Source organism: Scyliorhinus canicula, chromosome 14, assembly GCF_902713615.1.
Source record: "Scyliorhinus canicula chromosome 14, sScyCan1.1, whole genome shotgun sequence".
Taxonomy (NCBI): domain Eukaryota; kingdom Metazoa; phylum Chordata; class Chondrichthyes; order Carcharhiniformes; family Scyliorhinidae; genus Scyliorhinus; species Scyliorhinus canicula.
This window is the reverse complement of record NC_052159.1, coordinates 39508452-39529049: the sequence shown is the minus strand read 5'-3', so window position 1 is coordinate 39529049 and position 20598 is coordinate 39508452. Positions and strand designations below refer to the sequence as shown.

The 20598-nt window shown below is 42.2% G+C and overlaps 1 protein-coding gene across 8 annotated transcripts in view; it reads left to right on the top strand.

Annotated features, from left to right (window-relative positions):
* nbeaa (neurobeachin a) overlaps positions 1-20598 on the top strand; it is a 1044979-nt gene that overhangs the window by 327783 nt on the left and 696598 nt on the right. For all 8 annotated transcript variants that reach the window (XM_038817846.1, XM_038817850.1, XM_038817848.1 and 5 more), the window contains exons 21-24: positions 2544-2736; positions 9105-10118; positions 11962-12179; positions 17969-18122. In XM_038817846.1, the coding sequence (XP_038673774.1) occupies positions 2544-2736; positions 9105-10118; positions 11962-12179; positions 17969-18122 (1579 nt within the window). The remainder of the gene's footprint in view (positions 1-2543; positions 2737-9104; positions 10119-11961; positions 12180-17968; positions 18123-20598) is intronic.

The following is a 20598-nucleotide window of genomic DNA, read 5'->3' as shown; positions in this document are numbered from 1 at the left end:
ACGGGTATACGGGTTACGTGGGTTTAAGTAGGGTGATCATTGCTCGGCACAACATCGAGGGCCGAAGGGCCTGTTCTGTTCTGTGCTGTACTGTTCTATGTTCTATGTTCTATTTAAAGAAAATCTCTTCCATTTTGTAAAATTCTTCCTTTCACTCCCTGGACTTCTACATTCACTAAGAATTATTTGCTCAGGTGGAGTTTAAACACCCACATGACTGGTTGTGTTGAATGGCCTGTTTCTGTGTCAACTTGCACGTACCTCTATGCATATCTAATACTGAATAAAAATAAAACTTTGAAAAATAATTCACTAAATTTAACAAGATTTTGGGAACACAGATTCCTGTCAACGTCTGACATTTTGGTTACAGCATTTCATTTTCAGTTAGGAAATTTAATACCTTAATCATATTCCCCTTATTTTTCTCTACAAGAAGACTCCGAGTTCTGGCAGTCTAGTTTTAGATGGATTGTTTGTGGTCCCTTAATCATTCAAGTGTTTTTCTCTGCAACCTGGGACTGAGATGAGGAGAATCTTCTGTAGTCAGAGAGTTATTGGATTTGGAATGTGCTGCCTGGGAGAGTGCTGAAGGTGGATGCCATTGGAGGTTTAAAAAAAGAGCTGGACATATATTTGAAAATGAAAGGGCTACGGAGATAGGGCTGGGGAATGGGACGGGCTAGGTCGCTCTTTTGGGAGCCAGTGCAGACACACTGGGCCAAATAGCCTCCTTCTGTGTTGTAAATAACAAAAAACAGAAACCTTTCCAGCTCAGTTCTCTACATCTTGTAAGTCCAAAACAATATACTTTAGGTGCAGCTAATCGACATACCATGAATTAAATTGTGCCTCCTTCAATTTACATTATAGTACCTGGCACCATTTTCATTTTTGGCAGTGTTATAACTTGCACAGATCCTATTGGGTAGGGACAATTGGTTACCCATGGATCCTGGGGAATATGAGCTTCCTCAATAAGGGGGCAGGGCAATTATTAACCTTTTCTGGTGTACAAATAGTGCCGGCCAGTTAGGTACCAACATGAGAGAAGACCAGTAGCAAAGACTGGTGCTGTGTCAATATAAGTGTAAATAAAGTTAAGTTTAATTTGACTCACAAAGTCATGTTGGACTCTCCTTGGCCCCCACAAAAAGCAGTAACGAATGACTGAGGTTTTATTATAATACAGATCTTTTTTTTCCTGATTTATTTTTGAACATATTTTACCATTAACCATATAATCTTTCTGCTTAGTAATCTATTGATTATCTCATAGCTGCGTGGTTAGCTGCATGGTTTTATACTTAGCTACATTAAACTGCATCTATTGGTTGTCCACCCACCTCTCAAAACATCTGAAGTCCTGTAGTTTGTCCATATCTTTCACCTTGCCAAGGTCCCCTGCTGCATGCATGACATTTGCAAATACAGGTCCTGGGGCAAAATTCTCCGACCCCCCGAAGGGTCGGAGAATCGCCTGGGAGCGGCGAAAATCCCTCCCCCGCCGTGGCCGGATTTCTCCGCCACCCGGGAATTGGCGGGGATGGGAATCACGTCCCACCAATCGGCGTGCCCTCCGTGCCAATCGGCGAGCCCCCTGCTGCGATTCTCCGGCCAGCGATGGGCTGAAGTCCCGCCGCTGAGAGGCCTCTCCCGCTGCCGTGGTTTGAGCCACCTCTGGTGGCGGCGGGATCGGCGGCGCGAGCGGGCCCCCGGGGTCCTGGGGGGGGAGCGGGGCGATTGGACCCCGGGGGGTGCCCCCACGGTGGCCAGGCCCGCGATCGGGGCCCACCGATCGGCGGGCGGGCCAGTTCTGTGGGGGCACTCTTTTTCTTCCGCCGCCGCCACGGCCTCCACCATGGCGGAGGCGGAAGAGAATCCCCCAGCGCGCATGCGGGGTGGTGACGTCAGCGATAGCTGACGCACCGGCGCATGCGCGATCCGGCCAAAGCCTTTTGCCCAGCCCCGTGGCTGGGCGGCGGGCGTCAAAGGCCGGTGGCGCCGGTTTTTGCGGCAGTCGGCATGGCGCCAACCACTCCGGCATGGGCCTAGCCTTCTCCGCACCTTTATGGAGGCCCGACGCCGGAGTGGTTGGCGCCACTCCGCTACGCTGGGACCCCCCGCCCCGCCGTGTAGGGGAGTATCCCGCCCAAGATGTCACATCTTTCCTCCATTCTGGTATTATCCCAACTTCAAACAGTATCTCTTCCTGTCTCTTTCAAAATAAACATTTTTACATCAATTTCTTGATGTTGAACGATTACAAAAATTAATGCTCTCATTTCTATTTTACAAAACACTTTTCTACTATTTTCTAAAATTAAACCCTAACTGAAAGGTGTGTTTCTGCCAAGATATATACATAATATGTATCTAGAAGCAACCATAGTTGAACTTTATGTGCATGACCAAGGAATGTTCCTGCAGGTTTAACAGTTTATTTTCTCATAGGATATATAGATGTTGATGATCAAACTAACAATGCATGAGTTGAAATCTATTCTATATATACACGTTTCTACTGTGTGTGTTCTTTTTAGGTGTCTCTTGCAGTGTTCTGTTTGGCAAGACTGGATGTTCTCCCTTGGTTACATAAATCCAAAATGTTCAGATGAACAGAAAATCACAGAGATGGTGTATAACATTTTCCGCATTCTCCTGTATCATGCAATTAAGTATGAATGGGGAGGCTGGCGTGTTTGGGTAGACACTCTCTCAATAGCTCATTCCAAGGTACTGTTTGTTCATTTGTAAATCTAATTTAAATAAATCGGCAGAGGTTTTCTATAAACATGAATGTTCAAATTCAATTGTAAAGTGCATTCCTGTGGTCTTTCAAAAGTCCTTTGTATTGCCACTGTTAGGCTCAATTCCCATGTATAAATTCTTTAATACTGACAATTGAGTAATGGACAGTGACATAATTTGCAATTGAGAGCAGTAACTTGATCCCTAAGATGGTTTGGTACAGTTCAGCTGACTGTGTAATAAACGTTTACGAACTGAAGACTGTGTCATGGACAGTTCATTGTCACCCTCTTCTGGTAAATTATAAAAATTGCAATATAGCTGTCTTGTCATTTTAGCTATTTCCCAATTCTGTTGCTAATAAATTATTCCGTGTAATGGGAATCAGTTTTATTTTTTTCTTTAAGCATTTTCTGTAGTTTTTTTAAAAAAAAAGTTCTTAACCAATATGGTACAAAAATTAGATCAAATTCTCCTTGAATCAATGGCTCGCTGATGTAGCTACACTTCCATCTTGGATTGTATTGCATTGTCCCCATTATGTTTGAATTTAATAGTTAATATTGTTTTATTCTTACTAAATTTTCATTTCTCACATTGTCCTCCACTCAGGATACTTTAATAGACTTAAAGTATACTATTCTGACTAACAACATGCAAGGTAAATATCTCCCCCTCAATATCTTTCCTCTTGATGAAGGTTTTAACCATCGGGTCTGAAGGAAATACACTGTTCTGTCAATCCAGCTCCTGGCCTGTTTTTAGAGCCGATTTAAATTATTTGTTTTCTAAGTGCACCAGATGTATTAGTTTGTGAGTTTTCTTAGATTCTGTTGTTGTCATAGTTGTTATCAAAATGCCATGAGTCACAGCAGCACTGCTGCTCATAGATTATCCTACCTTAGGTTATTTTCCGAAACTGCCAACATTTGTTAGCACAAAGTAATGCGGTGTGAGTTAATCTCATTATCAAAATTAGAGTATCTGTTGATAATGATCCTCATCTGCACAGGAATATTGTGGGTATTGGAGTTATGAGGGATGGGGAAAAGTCACCGATTTCTGGTTCTAATTTAATTAGCTGGCTTTCTGAGCTATTAAACTTAGGGTTCACCCGGCTCACTTAGTAAGCTGCCCCACCTTGGCTGTCAATAAGTCTTCCAAATCTATCCTTGCTTGTGTGCTTTTAATTTCTGAAGTCAACTGACTGCCAAGTGAAAAATGTAGGGCGGGATTCTCCGTCGGCCGACTCCAGAATTGGGAAAGGTGGAGAATTGGGGAGGGGGTGGGGGATACGAGGGGTGACCAGGGGATAGACATGAGGTCGGGGTGATCCCCAAGGGACTGGAACGTTCAGGCACGGACTGCCATTGCCGCGGTCTGCAAGGCAGCCATCTTGTTGCACACTCCCTGACTGCCCACTGTGACCCCTGGTCGTGCAGAGTGCCAACAGCCATATGTTGCCCCCATCCCCCGCACCCCCCACAACTGGCTGCCAACCACCGGCAGGGCAGCACACAGCCCACAAAAGGGCCCCGGCCACAGTAGCCTCTGCAGGAAGGGTGCCAGATGGGGGCCATGCAGCGTACCACTGGCATGAGTAGCAGCAGCCAACAATACACCTGGAAGCAGGGAAGGCGTCACTGGACAATGGACTTCGGTATTCAACCAGGAATGGTGCCCTTCATCCTGGTCGCCGCAGCCCTGGGGGATGCACTGAGGCTATATCAGCTGGAGCTGCATGAGAACGACTCTGCAGCGGCGGAGCCTGCCCCAAAGGAATAGGAGGCAACCTGTGAGGATGGAAAGCTGGTCGCCCAACAGGCAGAGGAGGAGGAGGTGCAAGGGGAGGCTCCGCATGAGTCCTGGTGTGTACCGACAGCGCCTGTCATTTGAGGATGTGCTGGTTCGGGCATGCCGTCGAAGACTCCGGCTGAGCAGGGAGACAGAGCCAGATCATGGTGCACCTGGCACCGTGAGAGATAGGGGAGGATACCCGATCCCGGCGGCTGTTACAGTGGCGGTCACCCTGACCCTTTACCCAACGGGGTCCTTCCAGGCACCGAGCGGGGACCTGTCTGGAATCTCACAGAGCTTGGTGCACAGGTGGCTGCACATTGTCAGCCTCCCGAGTGTCAATCCGTACGCTGGTGAATCAGACACTTTTTTATTGGAATTGATCATGTTCCATGTGGCACCGATGCTAGCCCATTAATGGTCGATGAATTTGTCTGGGAACTGTGCCAATTTTGCTGTCATAGAATACCACCAATTCAATCCTGGCGTCAGCACTTACTCGAACAGACAATTCCGCTGCTAACCTTATACTCTGATGCACTTTATCAACTGAAGGTTGTTCTAGCACCTGGGTGTCATTTCATCCTCTTTTTCTGTTCTTTGGCATTGAATTGATCTTTGTTGATCCCCCAGTTGTAATGATAGATAGCGAGTTGGGATTTATGCGGTGGATGAACTCTAGATTTTAAAGAAGCAGCTACAGAGCTAGTGCATTCACTAGTGGAGCAAAATTGTTTACAGTATTCCAGGTGAGGTCTAACTAGTGCCTTGTATACTTTTAGCAGAACTCCCTACAAAAAACAGGTAACTATAGGCCAGTTAGTTCAACATCTGTCATTTGGAAAATGGTGAGTTCATTTTAAAGGATGTAATAGAAGAGTATTTAGAAATATAATCAAACCAATATGGCTTAATGAAGGAGAAATCAGCATGGTAGCATGGTGGTTAGCATAAATGCTTCACAGCTCCAGGGTCCCAGGTTCGATTCCCGGCTGGGTCACTGTCTGTGCGGAGTCTGCACGTCCTCCCCGTGTGTGCGTGGGTTTCCTCCGGGTGCTCCAGTTTCCTCCCACAGTCCAAAGATGTGCGGGTTAGGTGGATTGGCCATGCTAAATTGCCCGTAGTGTCCTAATAAAAGTAAGGTTAAGGGGGGGTTGTTGGGTTACGGGTATAGGGTGGATACGTGGGTTTGAGTAGGGTGACCATTGCTCGGCACAACATTGAGGGCCGAAGGGCCTGTTCTGTGCTGTACTGTTCTATGTTCTATGTTCTTACTAAATGTATTAGAATTCTTTGAGGTGCTAATGAGCAGGATAGATAAAGGGGAACCAGTAGATTTGGTGCACTTGGATTTCATAAAAGTGTTCGATAAAGTACCACACTTAATAAGATAAGAGTCCATGGTGTTGGGGGTAGTATATTAGCAATGGATAGAAGATTGGCTAACTGGTAGAAGACAGAAAGAGTTGGGATAAAAGGACTGCCGTGCTGGGGCCACAATTATTCACAATATATATTAATGACTTGAACGAGGGAACTGACTGTACTGTTGCCAAGTTTGTGCATAACATAAAAGTAGGTGGGAAGGCAAGAGGATGACAGAAAAGAGTCCACAGTGGGATATAGATAGGTGAAGTAAGTTGGCAAAATCTTGGCAGATGGAATATAGTGTAGGAAAATGTGTAGTTACGCATTTCCTTAGGAAGAATAAAGGAGCTGAATATTATTTAAATGGAGAAAGACTGCAAAAAGCTGCGGCACAGAGGGATTTGGGGGCACTCATGCGAACATGCAAGATCTGCAGGTAATGAGGAAAGGCAAATGGAATGTTGGACTTTATTTCAAAAGGAATGAAGTATCAAAATAGGAAGTTCTGCTAAAAGTATACAAGACACTAATTAGACTTCACCTGGAATACTGTAAACAATTTTGCTCCCCTTATCAAAGGAAAGATATACCAGCACTGGAGGCAGTCCAGAGAAGGTTCAGGAGGTTGATCCTGGGTATGGAGGTATTTTCTTATGTGGAGAGATTGGGCCTGTACTCATTGGAGTTTCGGCGAATGAGAAGAAACCTTATTGGGACATATAGGATTCTCGGGCGGCTTGACAGGATAGATGCTGAGAGGTTGTTTCCCCTTATTGGAGAGTCTAGGACCAGAGGGCATAATCTCAGAGCAAGGGCTTGCCCATTTAAGACAGATGAGCAGAAATTTATTTGAAGACTACTGAATCTGTGAAATTCTTTATCGGAAAGGAACGTTGAGGCTGGGTTGTTAAGTATGTTCAAGGCTGAGATAGACAAGTTTTTAATCAGTAAAGGAATCAAGGGTTATGGGGATAAGGAGAGAAAGTGGTGTTGAGGACTATCATCATTGAATGGTGGAGCTCGATGGGCTGAATCGCCTATTTCTGCTCTTACGTCTTATGGTCTCTATCGTAGTTTTGGTCTCTATAGCAGCTTGTTATGGTGCACTCTATGATGGAAGATGGCTCTTCCGGTTGTGAGGGTATGACTTGGCAATAAGCTCATCTTTGTGTTTGACAGTGTGGTTTGATGCCATCAGTTGATGGCTGCTGTTTGGTTCTAGCATTTTCTGTCGCACCGTCATGATGGCTTGCGATTGAAGCATCTGGTCTGTGGTCTCCGGGTTTATCTCTCCAACTGGCATGGATCTGGAGGTAATGGCTGTTCTCGTTCTTGGTTCTTCTTTGCCGGTCATCTATTCGAGATGTCGTGGTAACCATCTAAGTGGTTGGCTGGACCGATCAATTAGATGCTTCTGGTACCTGCCATCAATGTGGATAAACCCCTGCACTGCCAATAGAGAAGGCAGTTATAAACTTGAAGGCCCAGTCGAGGGAATCTTTCTTATTGGAGTTCTTCCCTTCTTGCAGTTCAGTGGGTGTAATGACTACTTTGCCATTTTGAGGATATTGATAGCTACACAAGCATCGTTGCTCAAGAGAGAAAATGTCCGGTTGTGGATGAGATACATCAGCTTAAAGATCTGTTTGCCGCCATATGTTAAATGGTTCCAGAATCATGCCCATGGCCAGAGGTCAGATTCCTCTGGGCCCACAAAGTGGTGTGGCTGTTGCTTGGAGCCAGAGATGTGTCAGCAGGAGTTCTTTGTCTGATTGCACCGTAGCACTGGCTGCTTTGTTCAATTTAAATTTTCTGTGTTGGCCATGAAGTAGATGTCCGCATTCGGGAACAAAAATCCAGAATCTTTGACCTCACCAAGAAGCAAGGTTGTGTGTCCTCTTAGTGCATTGTTTCAGCCACGGCAATCCACTTGCGATCTTTAGTGTGTTTTGGTGTTTTGTCTTTGCACAGTTTCGCAAAGAGTCCTCTTTGATTACATTGAGAGCATTGAGCTGAAATTGCCAGATATTGACCACACCAGTGGGGGCCCTTTGCTCCATAGTGCTGACATGGCCACTCTATGGTCAGTTAGGTATTGCTTCCTTTGGTCTGGAGTGTCTACTTTTCTGTGCTGTTAACCTAACTGGACAATGAGGTTTACTTTGTATCAAGGTTTGCTTTCTCCCTTCAATGTGGATCTGTGTTGTAAACGTATTTCTGATTCCTGATGATCTGAATTGCTTTCTCAAGGGTTAGAGATCCTTTGTTTGAAGCATGTTTGAGAGTGCTTCGTCTGCCACTCCTATAAGAATTCTATTGCTGATTAGCTCAGATGTCATGTCACTGTAATCACAACCTCCAGCCATTCTGTAGAGCTCATTAACAAAGTAATCGACAGTAATTCTCCTGGCTGCTGGACACGTTTATTAAATTTTGCCCGTTCAAGGATTTTGTTACTTCTGAGGTTAAAATAAGCATCAAATGATTTTAAAGCTTCATCAAATTTAACACTACACTGGTCGCTAGGTGCGAGCAATGTGTTCTTTTACATCATTGTGGGGGTGGTACTGTATTCAGTCCCAGTTGACTCTTTTGTGTGCCAGACCCTTATACTACAAAATAACATAGCTTCACCTTAAGAAAAGACTCATAGCAAGGGGAAATATTGGCCAGAGGCACAGGATTTCTTGGAGATCATGATATATGGATTAATTCCTACTCTGCTAACCAGTGTACTGGCCATTTTTAACAAGTTTTTTCAAGATAGTGCTAAAAATGAAATAGATTTATTTGGACTCGAGACCAACCCATGAAATTAGATTTGTCATGCATTGAACACACTGTGTAACAAATCTATTTTGTGGCAATGTTTAATTTCAATTTAGTTGTGATTTACATTTCTGATGTATAAACTGACAAAGTAAAATAATGATTCTTAATAATTTTACATGCAGATGGACTTCAAATTTTTCACAATTTTTCTTTAACTCTAACCTGGTATGTGTTTCTATCAATTAACATGATTTAAGCTGATGCCTATTGTAGATAAGAGGCAGAAACCAATGTACTATATAAAATTCAGATTTAATTGTACTTTTGCAGTCACAAGTAGCTTATTTTAAAACAGATCTGAATGATTTGGTTCTGTCGATATCTGTAACCACTAACTAACATGCCTGTTTCTGAAGGTCACCTATGAAGCTCACAAAGAATACTTAGCCAAGATGTATGAAGAGTATCAAAGGCAAGAAGAGGAGAACATCAAAAAAGGAAAAAAGGGTAGTGTCAGCACAATTTCTGGCCTTTCAGCTCAAGCAGTAGGATCCAAAGGAGGCATAGAGATCAGAGAAATTGAAGATGGTTCCCAGACTCAGAGCCCAGAAAGTGAAACAGACTATCCTGTGAACAGTGATTCCAGAAATCTCCTGGTTGAAGCAAGAATATCCAGTAATAGTGCAGGAGGTTCAGACAGACCAACAACTGGAGTACATGTGGAGGTTCATGATCTCTTGGTGGATATCAAAGCTGAGAAGGTAGATGCCACTGAAGTAAAACTTGATGATCTGGACCTGTCACCTGAGACACTGGTAGTTGCAGAGAATTGTAACCTAGTAGAGGTAGAATCTCTCTTAGACAATGTTTATACCTCTGCTGTTGAGAAACTTCAGAACAACATTAATAGCACTTCCATTCCTCAACAAAGGGAACAAAGAGACAGTGGCCCCTTGATATCTCTGGTGGATGAAAAGGATGAAGAGCCTGTTAATCGTACCTCATTTCTCTTTGATAAAACAACAAACCAACAGGAAAAACTACTGGCTGATCTGCCTACTGCTGACAATCTTTCCATTACAAATGTGGCAGCGAACCAAATACAGATGAGTGCTAATGACGACCTGGGGCTGTTAGCTCATATGACCAGTAATTCGGACATTACAAGTCCAAAATCTATAATTGAGGATAAGGATTTCAAAATCCCAACCAATTTGGAAGAAATGAGTATCCTGTCTGAGTCTGAGGGTATTGTTCCAAAAGTAATGGAATATACTGAAATGATTGGCACACCCATTGGTTCAGAACTGTTTTCAAAAAAGTCTGTTGGTAATTTAGATGGTGCCAGCACAGTATCTGATACTGACAGATCGGATGATGGCAAAGAAGCAGGGAAGGAAATTAAAAAGATTCAAACCACCACAACCCAGGTAAGATTTGAAAAGTTTATCTGCTTTACTTACCTGTTAATTACAGTCTGTACTTGCAATAATTTTTTTAATTTACCATCAGAATTTCATAATTTCTATTTTGTCAGAAATGTGAGTGACGTGTACATTTGTCTGCACCTGTTCTAAATTTTTTCCTGTTTACGTCCCTCAGTGATGCTGTTGTCCATCTTTTGCTATGCAAGGAGCAGTATTTAATATGAGATTAATGGTTTCCTGACATCCAAAATTAAAGCTGAAAAAATACTGAACAAGCTTTTGAGCCTTTGCATTGCAGTTGTTAAAAGTGTATTCATGACCCCCAGCCCCCACGCACCCATTGATACACTTTATTTTTTGAGGCTTGCTGCTTACCCATTCAGTCACCTGACAATACTTCCTCACTATATCTCTCAATCCTTCTGCTTCCTCTGATTTTTCACATGGGTTGCCTGACATCAGTATTGGATGAGTAGAAATGTTCTTCCGACTGAATATTAGGAAATCCAAAGACATTGGGCGGGATTCTCTGACACCCCGTCGGGCTGGAGAATCGCGGGGGGGAGGGGCGTGAATCCTGCCCCGACTGCCGAATTCTCCGGCGCCGGTTTTTTGGCAGGGGCAGGAATCGCGCCGCGCCCGTCGGGGGCCATTGGCAGCAGCCCCCACGGCGATTCTCCACTCCGCTGTGGGCTGAGCAGCCGCCTGTTTCTGGCCAGTCCCGCCGGTTTAAATTACACAAGGTTCTTACCGCCGTGACCTGGCTCTGCGGCGGCCTGCGGAGTCCCGGGGGGCACGGTGGCCTGGCCCGCGATCGGGGCCCACCGATCTGCGGGCGGGCCTGTGCTGTTCGGGCACTCTTTCCCTGCGCACCGGCCACTGTAAAGCTCCGCCATGGCCGGTGCGGAGAAGAAACCCCTGCACATGTGCAGGAATCACGGCAGTGGTTCTGGGAACACGCTGACGCTCCTGCGCATGCACCAACTCGCACTTGCCAGTGGCGGCCCTTTGGTGCTGGTTGGCATGGCGCCAACCACTTCCGCACCTTCCGGGCCGCCCGCACCAGAGTGGTTCACGCCACTCTTTGGCGCTGGTACGGCCCACCAGCTGGATACCGGAGAATCCCGGCCATTGTCTTTGGCCCCACCACTTAAATATCGCTTAATCTCAAAATTAAAGCTATGTTCTATGTAATATTCTATAATGGTCCTATTGTTATAAAGGAGCACATTATAGGCTAGCTATGAGCAATGCCAATGGAGATCTACCATTTAACATGTATACCTGTGGTCACGTCGCTTACATCTTTACAGGCTTGACTCTTGAGTTAATTGACAACAAGTCGCTGCTTTCTGTTGGATGTTCTATTAGTTATTAGATCCTCAAACTATCGCAATTTACGGTAATTTGAATTTTGAGGGTTGCCGTTTAACAAATTACAATGCATGAAATATATGTAACTAGTTGCATTAACAATGAACTGCAGCAGATTCGATCTAGGTTTAATTTTATAATTCCAAGTAGAATTTATTTCAAAATTGACTTCAATAACCAAGTCTAGTTTGAAGTGAATGGTAAGCCACAAGGAATTTTTTAATCTGTTTTCGGTGTTAAGTTTTTAAAAGTATTTGCTATAATTAAATATTTATGCAATAGCTGTAGCCTGATGCTGCTCTTCCTTACGCTTTTCGCTCATGAGTTTCATTTTTTTGTCAAAATATGATCTATTCTATAATTAGATTTTTTATAAAATACATTTGCTTCGACTATTTGTCTATTGAGTCCTTTCATCTTTTATGGAGGATGTTAAAGATTTATTAATTAATTGCATAATTTTTAATTTTAGGCTGTTCAGGGTCGAGGAGGTGGGTTACAAGAGAGAGACCTTCGTGTTGATCTGGGTTTCCGCGGAATGCCAATGACTGAGGAGCAGCGACGACAGTTTAGTCCAGGACCACGTACCACAATGTTCCGCATCCCTGAGTTTAAGTGGTCCTCCATGCACCAGCGTTTGCTGACAGATCTGCTTTTTGCTTTGGAAACGGATGTACATGTTTGGAGGAGGTGATGAAACATTCGTTTTTTTAAAATAAAAGGCAGTAGAGCTTGAATTTAAAAACAGTCTAGAAATTAAAGAAATTGTAATTGTATAACCCTGTTGGTATATGACACAAAATGCTTCACTTTGGAGTGCACTGTTGTTATTTAGGCAAATGTAGCCAATTTGCCCACAGTAAAGGTCCACAAGTATCACTGACCAATTAAGCTGTTTTAATGGTGTCGGGCAGTTATCTCTGTGGTTTAAACTGCTGTTCAGGAACATGGAAGGGAATGAGAGGTACTCGAGGGAATAGGTAAGTGGCTAATCTACTCATCTTCTTACAACATAACCTGGGTCTACTCAAAAATTCTGCCTGCACAACTTAACATTCTGTTATATTCTGTGTGAATCTTTGCTCATTTACTATGTCCACATTTGTAATGGGTGATTCCTATCCAAGCTCATTGCTCTGTCCAGGTTGACCATAAGTAGTTCAGAATGCTTTCTGAAAATCTTTTATTTCTCAATAACTAAAATTTCTAATATCCAAATTTAGATTCACCAACCAAATAGCAGTTTAAATAATTACATATTTCAGAATTTCATCATTAAATATAGTAAGAAGTCTTACAACACCAGGTTAAAGTCCAACAGATTTGTTTCGAATCACTAGCTTTCAGGGCAATGCTCCTTCCTCAGGTGACCTCCTTCCTTCATTCACCTAAGGAAGGAGCAGTGCTCCGAAAGCTAGTGATTCGAAACCAACCTGTTGGACTTTAACCTGGTGTTGTAAGACTTCTTACTGTGTTCACCCCAGTCCAACGCCGGCATCTCCACATCATTAAATATATCCATTGGTCTGCATTTTATATACTTATACTTTCACAGGACATGGGCGTCGCTGTTAAGGCCAGTATTTGTTGTCCATCACTAATTGCCTTTGAACCACCTTCTTGAATTGCTGAGTTCATGTGGTGGAGGAACATCCACATTACCTTTAGGAAGGGAGTTCCATCATTTTTATCTCGTGACAGTGAAGGAACAGCAAAATAGTTCCAAGTCAGGATGGTGTGTGATTTGGGGAACTTGCAGGTCATGATGTTCCAATGAATCTACTGGTCTTTCCTTTCTGGTTTGTAGGGATTGCAGGTTTGGTAGGTGCTGTTGGAGAAACCTTGGTGAGTTGCTGCAGTGCAACTTGTAGATGGTGTACACTGCAGCCACTCTGCATTGGTGGTAGAGGGGGGTGTATGTTTAAAAGTGGTGGATGGGTATGTTTAAAAGTCGTCAACTGGACTTCTTTGTCCTGGATGATAAGAACATAAGAACTAGGAGCAGGAGTAGGCCATCTGGCCCCTCGAGCCTGCTCCGCCATTCAATTAGATCATGGCTGATCTTTTGTGGACTCAGCTCCACTTTCCGGCCCGAAAACCATAACCCTTAATCCCTTTATTCTTCAAAAAACTATCTATCTTTACCTTAAAAACATGTAATGAAGGAGCCTCAACTGCTTCACTGGGCAAGGAATTCCATAGATTCACAACCCTTTGGGTGAAGAAGTTCCTCCTAAACTCAGTGATGTCGAGGTTCTTGAGTGTTCATGCTTCACTTGCATTCGTTAATAACCTCATGAGGTTTTACTGGAAATTTAAGGCTCTGCCCAAATGCTGAGATTTGATATTTTGTCCATAGCAGTGACTCTATCAGCTGCAATTGGATGGTGCATCCGCAGTACACCTAATTTCCCAGAAGTAGTAGTATTCAATCAGTTGTACTGAAACTCATTGCTAACCATACTTGAATAGTTTTATGTGTCAAAAGATAAATCAGGCAGAATGTTGCGTTAAACTGCGAGCTGAGTTCAGTTCAAAATTCCCACAGGTTATGTAGAGGCTGTATGCTGCCCTCATCTGACACATCTTCAGTACCTTGTATATCATTGATTGACATGATGTAAGGTGGCCATCCAGGCCTAAAGGCTGTCCAGAGAAGAATAATCAGGTTAATTCCTGATGTCAGGCAAAAAACTGTTACTGGATAATCCACAACTATTTTGCCCTTGTAAAAAGATGCCTAGAAGAGACTTTCTTATATTTTATTTTAGATTGCTCAGTGTGAGATACATATGGAAACCTGTTGAATGTTTCATAGTTTCCAAAACAAAATGCTGAGAAATGCACTGAGGAGGACTTATTGTTTTCCAGTTTGGAATGTGCACTGCTCATTGAGGCAAATCTACTCACATTTTTCCAAAGAGCTTTGGTGCAGGTTAGCAATTGCCGTGAATTGGAAAATGTCCACATCATCGAAGTTAACCAAACCAGTGAAATTCATCAGCACAGAGCACTGGTTATCTTCCCACTGTACATACAACTGAAACCTTTAGTGTTAGTATATCGTTTGACATGGTTATATGCAGTCAAATGGTAAAAGATAATTCATCTTATGGGCTGGCTCTTCAGGTCTCATCAATGAGGCAGGTTGCTAGTCAAGCATCACCAATGTCCTCAAATGCTCTGTGCTTTCCCTGGCTTTCGTATTGCTGGTTGAGCCTGCCAAGATGTGTTAACTTTATTCCAGTCATTTAATGCCAGACTTAGAGGAAGACCATCATATTTTGGTCATTAGCTGAAAGGTGCAGGTTTAAGCCCTTACTAGCAGGACAGCAGGCACCAGGGACTCTTCACAAAAGCAGCCCAACTGACCACAAAATATGAGAGGGCATTTCTATTGCCTTTGTTGCCAAATCTTGGACAGGCAAACACCCTGTTGAATAATGGTTCCATGGATTGGAGTGCATAGCTTCAGCAAGAGGTATATTGCAGTCATAGAAACAGGAGGCAGCCATTCATGGCTGATTGAACACTTCAATGCCTTTTACCCACACTAACCCATAATCCTCTAGATTACTGTTAATCCGAAATCTATCAATCTCTACCTTAAACATACTGAATGACTCAGTTTTCATGGCTCTCTCAGGTAGAGAATTCCAAAAATTCACAACCCTCTGTGTAAAGAAGTTTCTCCTAATCTCGGTCCCCCTTATTCTCAAGTTGTGCCTCCTGCTTCTAGACTCCGCAACCAAGGGAAATATCTTACTTGCATCTACCCTGTTGATTCCTTTAAGTATTTTATCGGATTCAATGAGATCACCTCTTATCTTAGAAACTTTAGAGAATACAAGTCCAGTTTACCCAATTTCTCCTCATAAGACAGTCCTGCATCTACGCAGAAAGTCTGGTGAACCTATGTTGTGCTTTGTCTATAGCAGTAATAATCTTTCTGAGGTAAGGGGACCAAAACTGCACACAGTACTCCTGGTTGTATCTAACCAAACTTTCACACAACTGAGGCAACATCTCACTACTTCTGTACTCAAATCCTCTTGCAAAAAAGACTAACGTTCCATTAATCTTCCTAATAGCTTGCTGCACCTGCATTTTAGCCTTCAGTGACTTATGGGCAAGGAGATCCAGGTCCCTTTGTATATCTGCGCTTTCTAATTTGTTACTATTTAGGAAATACTCTGCACATCAGTTCCTTTTACCAACACGGATTAACTCACATTTTTCCACATAATATTCCATCCACCATGTTCTTGCCCATTCACTAAATCTGTCCAAATCATCCAGTAGCTGCTTTATGTTTTCCTTACAACACACATTTCCACCTAGCTTTGTATCATCCGCTAACTTGGAAATATTACATTTGGTCCCCACAAACAAAACATTGATAGGTATTGTGAACACCTGAACCCCAGGTATTGATCTTTGAGGTACTCCACTAACTACAGCCTGCAAACACGAGAATTATCAATTTATCCCTACTCTGTGTTTTCTGCCTTTTAGCCAATCCTTAATCCATGCCAGTATATTGCCTCCTATCCCATGTGCTTTTATTTTACTAATCAAGCTCCTGTGAGCGACTTTATCAAAAGCCTTCTGAAAATCCATGATGGTTACCAAGTCCTGGATTAATTAATAATGTGATCATATCTGTGGCTTTAATGGAACACCTTCCAGTAGCTGTGGTGGTAAGCACCACCATTTCCTATCAGCTGCCGAATGAAAACCTGTCTTCAGCTTGATGGATAAACCTACATAGAACAGCTTGTAAAGAGCTTGTACCTTGAAGTTCTAAAAAATCGCAGTTAGACCTACTCATCACCAATCCAAGTGCTTGTGAGGAATAATTGACAAAAACAAATAACCTGATGTGAGACTAACTACCCACTAGCTTGATGAGCAGTTAGTCAGAGTCCACTCTCCTTTCGTCCATTTCCACTTCTTGGCAGCTCCTAGCTTGGGTTTGGGGTTTGAGTGTCTGGTAAAATAAACTTTTTGAGTTTCTGAAGCATGAAAGAGGGCTAATGAACACGTCTTCAATGCCACAAGTTTAACACACTGTAAAATGTTTCCGTCATTGACTAAAGCCAAATAAAATCAAAACCAAGCTTTGACTCATGTCATTATGATCATTGACTGTACTCAGGATGACAGTCGTTATCTCTGAACTCAAATCTGCCAATGTTTTTCTAGCTGACATCGCATCTGCCACCTTTCATAAACTACCAAAACACTGTTTCTACATCCTAATCCATCAAGTCCTGTTCACTTCACACCCCTGCTATTGCTAATCTTCATTGGTTCTTGGTTCCCCAACACCTGCAATTTAAAATTTGCATTCTTGTGTTTAGACCCCTTCGTGGCCTTCTGTGACCCAGTGTTAAATTTATTTTAATCTGTTTATATGAAGCACCTCGGGATGCTTTGCTACATTAAAGATGTCATATAAATATAAGTTATTGTTCCCTTTCTCTATAACCTCTCCCAGCCCTATAACTCCCAGGCAGTCTGCCTTCCTCTGACTTGTACGTCTTGTACATATTGTCTTTTCTCAACTTCAACATTGGTGCCCACCTAATTCCCTGGAATTCCCTCACATAATTTACCATAGAATTTACAGTGCAGAAGGAGACCATTTGGCCCATCGTGTCTGCACCGGCTCCTGGAAAGAGAACCCTACCCAAGGTCAACACCTCCACCTTATCCCCATAACCCAGTAACCCCACCCAACACTAAGGCCAATTTTGGACATACTAAGGGAAATTTATCATGGCCAATCCACCTAACCTGCACATCTTTTTACTGTGGGAGGAAACCCACGCACACACGGGGAGGATGTGCAGACTCCGCACAGACAGTGACCCAAGCCGGAATCGAAACTGGGACCCTGGAGCTGTGAAGAAATTGTGCTATCCACAATGCTACCGTGCTGCCCCAAAATGTCTCCACCTTGCTCTCCTTTAAGACCCTCTGTAGCACTTATATTTTTAATGAGCTTTAGTCACCTTTCCTAGTATTTCCCTCCTTTAGTTTGCTATCTGTTTTCATCTAATTACATTTTTGAATTACCTTGGGATATTTATCTACTTCAAAGGTGCTAAATAAATATATTGCTGCATTATGAGTGAAGTTAGTGTTGGCCAAATCCTGGTAATTATGGAACAGATATTATTTGTATTTTCCAGTCAAAACCTTTTATATCCCCTTTAGATACATGGATGGAAAACTGTACCTGTGACTGACATATGCTAACTGTGAGATAATCACACCAAAGAAATCAGAGGCTATTATTTTGCTGACTCTTGAAATTTAATCTACTTTCCCTTCCTTTCTATTTCACTTGGCTGGTTCAAGTTTAATTGCAGCAAATCTAACCAATTCTAATGTTTCCAAAGCGATTTAACAATTTCAGACTAGCAATTTAACGAATAGTAACATTGTTATTGTAATAATTTGTGTTTTTGCAGCCACACAACAAAGTCAGTGATGGATTTTGTGAATAGCAATGAGAACATTATTTTTGTGCACAATACAATTCACCTAATTTCCCAGATGGTAGACAACATAATCATTGCTTGTGGAGGAATTTTACCTTTGTTATCAGCGGCAACATCCCCTTCTGTAAGTGTGAAATATGATACATTCTAATGTTAATGACCAGAATTAGAGTCAGTAATTCTGTAAAATAATGTAAACTTTTTCTGTATTAGGCATAAATTATTGGGTTAAAGTTATATAGTTAAAGTTAAACATTTCTGCCTTTTTAAATTAATTCAGTAATTGCAAAGTTAACCATTAATTTAACAAATATGAAGTTTTAGGTGTAAACATGCAGAGGTGTACAGGTTACATGATCATGCAAATAAGTTTGCTGTTAACTGCTTACATTGAATTCTATGTTGTCATCACAAAGTAAGTAAAATTTAGTCTGATGATTTTATATGAGTTCTTCATTCTACACTTTGTACAGAACCTAAATGTGGCCAAGCAGTGATATTACAGTTTAGTGTACTTCAATATTGTCATTTATATGTTAACAAGTATATTACTCAAAAGAGGAGATTTTCCAGTTTAGGCTGCACAGCAGAGGTGCGTGAGCGAATTATGCTTGGAAATGGGTATGGTTGACACTCCAGTTAATTCTGAGGTATCTATATGTATAATGCTCATAGTGAAGGTTGGTTCCTGAACCGGGAGCATTTATATCGTTTATCTCACTTTTAACTAATTCCTCCTCAATTTCCTCTTTTGCACATTTTGGAGTAAAAGCTATTTTTAAGTATTTTCACCAATTTCTGTTTCTTCCCAACCAACAAATGTTTTTCTTCTTGATTATTACACCACATATTTAACAATTCCCTGATGCATTTTTAGACTTTACTGTTCATAAAATATTTATTCAGATTAGATCACTCTCTTCTAAAATATTTTATGAGGTTATTTTGTTCCTTACCTCTTCATTTATTAGCAGCATTCTCAAATTTGCTGTAATTTTCAGAATTTATTCTAAACGTTTTTAAAAACATGCAAACTTTCCTGTATTGATTTATTTTCCACTCACCTCAGCTTGCCCACACCTTTTCCTAAAACTTAACCGATTCCAATCTACTGCCCTTGTTTTTGTCTGACTCGTTTCTATTTGGAGTTTATGGATGAGTTGAGCTTGGAGAAGTCGAACAGGAGATTCTAGTAATGGGGTTGGGGAAAAGAATTTGAGAAAGTTGGATGTTCAGGATAAAAATGAAGGAGGTTAGGCAGAGGTTTAGCTCATTGAGAATGGGGGCGAATCAGCAAGGGCCAGATGAACAGTTGGTTTTCATCTTGCCGACTAAGCATTTATGAGCTTCTCGCACTGCTTTGGCTGAGGTTGAAGAGTTCAGGGATGAGGCATAATGAAGCTGTTAATAGAGTATTAACCTGGCTTCTCTTTGCCCTCCAGGATCATCCTTCAATAGTGATGGTTCTGACAGAGGAGAGCAAGATCCAGTCGAGTTTAATATAATCAAGTCAGGTCTGAGGCAGCGCAATGGCACAGTGGTAAGCACTGCTGCCTCAGCACCAGACACCCTGGTTTGATTTGGGCTTTGGGTGACTGTGTGGAGTTTGTATGTTCTCCCTGTGCCTGTGTAGGTTTCCTCTGGGTGTTCCCTTATGGCCTCATATAACTTGAGCATATATAAACTGCAAACCCTTTTTTATTCCTAAGTACCATTGTATTGGTGAAAGAAACTCTTAGGTTCACATGGGTTTCACCAATGTCTTTTAGAAACTCAGTTATAGTGAAAAAGTGAAGATCTCACTCTTGATTGATTTTCTTTGGAAGAATTATGACGTTCTTATGACCTGGCAAGCAAATCATCAGCGACCTGATGTGTGCAGCACTCTACGTTAGATTAATTGAAATAATACTCAAGGCCGCTTGAAAACAGCGTGTACCAATGATTTAAAAAGAAACAATGGCTTTTGCTGCCAAAGGTAGAGCCATTTCTGTCATGGACAAAAGTTGGAGACCTGACTGGAATGGACAAAAGACTTCAAGACTCTTGAGTTCCAACTAAAGTATATGTGATTCAGACAGAGCTCTTAAGATGTACCCAGATTAAATATATGTCACCTATACACCTACCTCCTTGGACAAATGTAGTCTGCTCTGACCACCTCCAATACAGACACATATGCCTCCATTTATAGTTGTAGAATGCTCCTTCTCATCAACTAGCTCGTTAACGTAAGAGGGATTCCCATGTGAAATACCCATTTTTTGTGGGAGATGCTATTTTCACTGAGGGCATCTTCCAGAATGATATGAGATAATGGTGGGCAGAAAGTGAAAAATTAGCAGTTAAATTACAAAAAAACGGTAGTGGAACAAAATAACTTAATTGTCACTTGCAAGAGAGCCACATATCTTTAAGAAACCAAGTTTGGACGTAAGATGGAAGTGCATGCCTTTTGTTTTTAAGTCATGAAATTGTTTTTGATTGTAACTGCTGGAAAACGCAGAGGAGGAAGTCTTGCCTGAACCTGCAAACCTTACCGAACTTTGTCAAATCTTGAGTACCACATTTCTTGAGCTACCAGTGCCACCCAGTTAGTA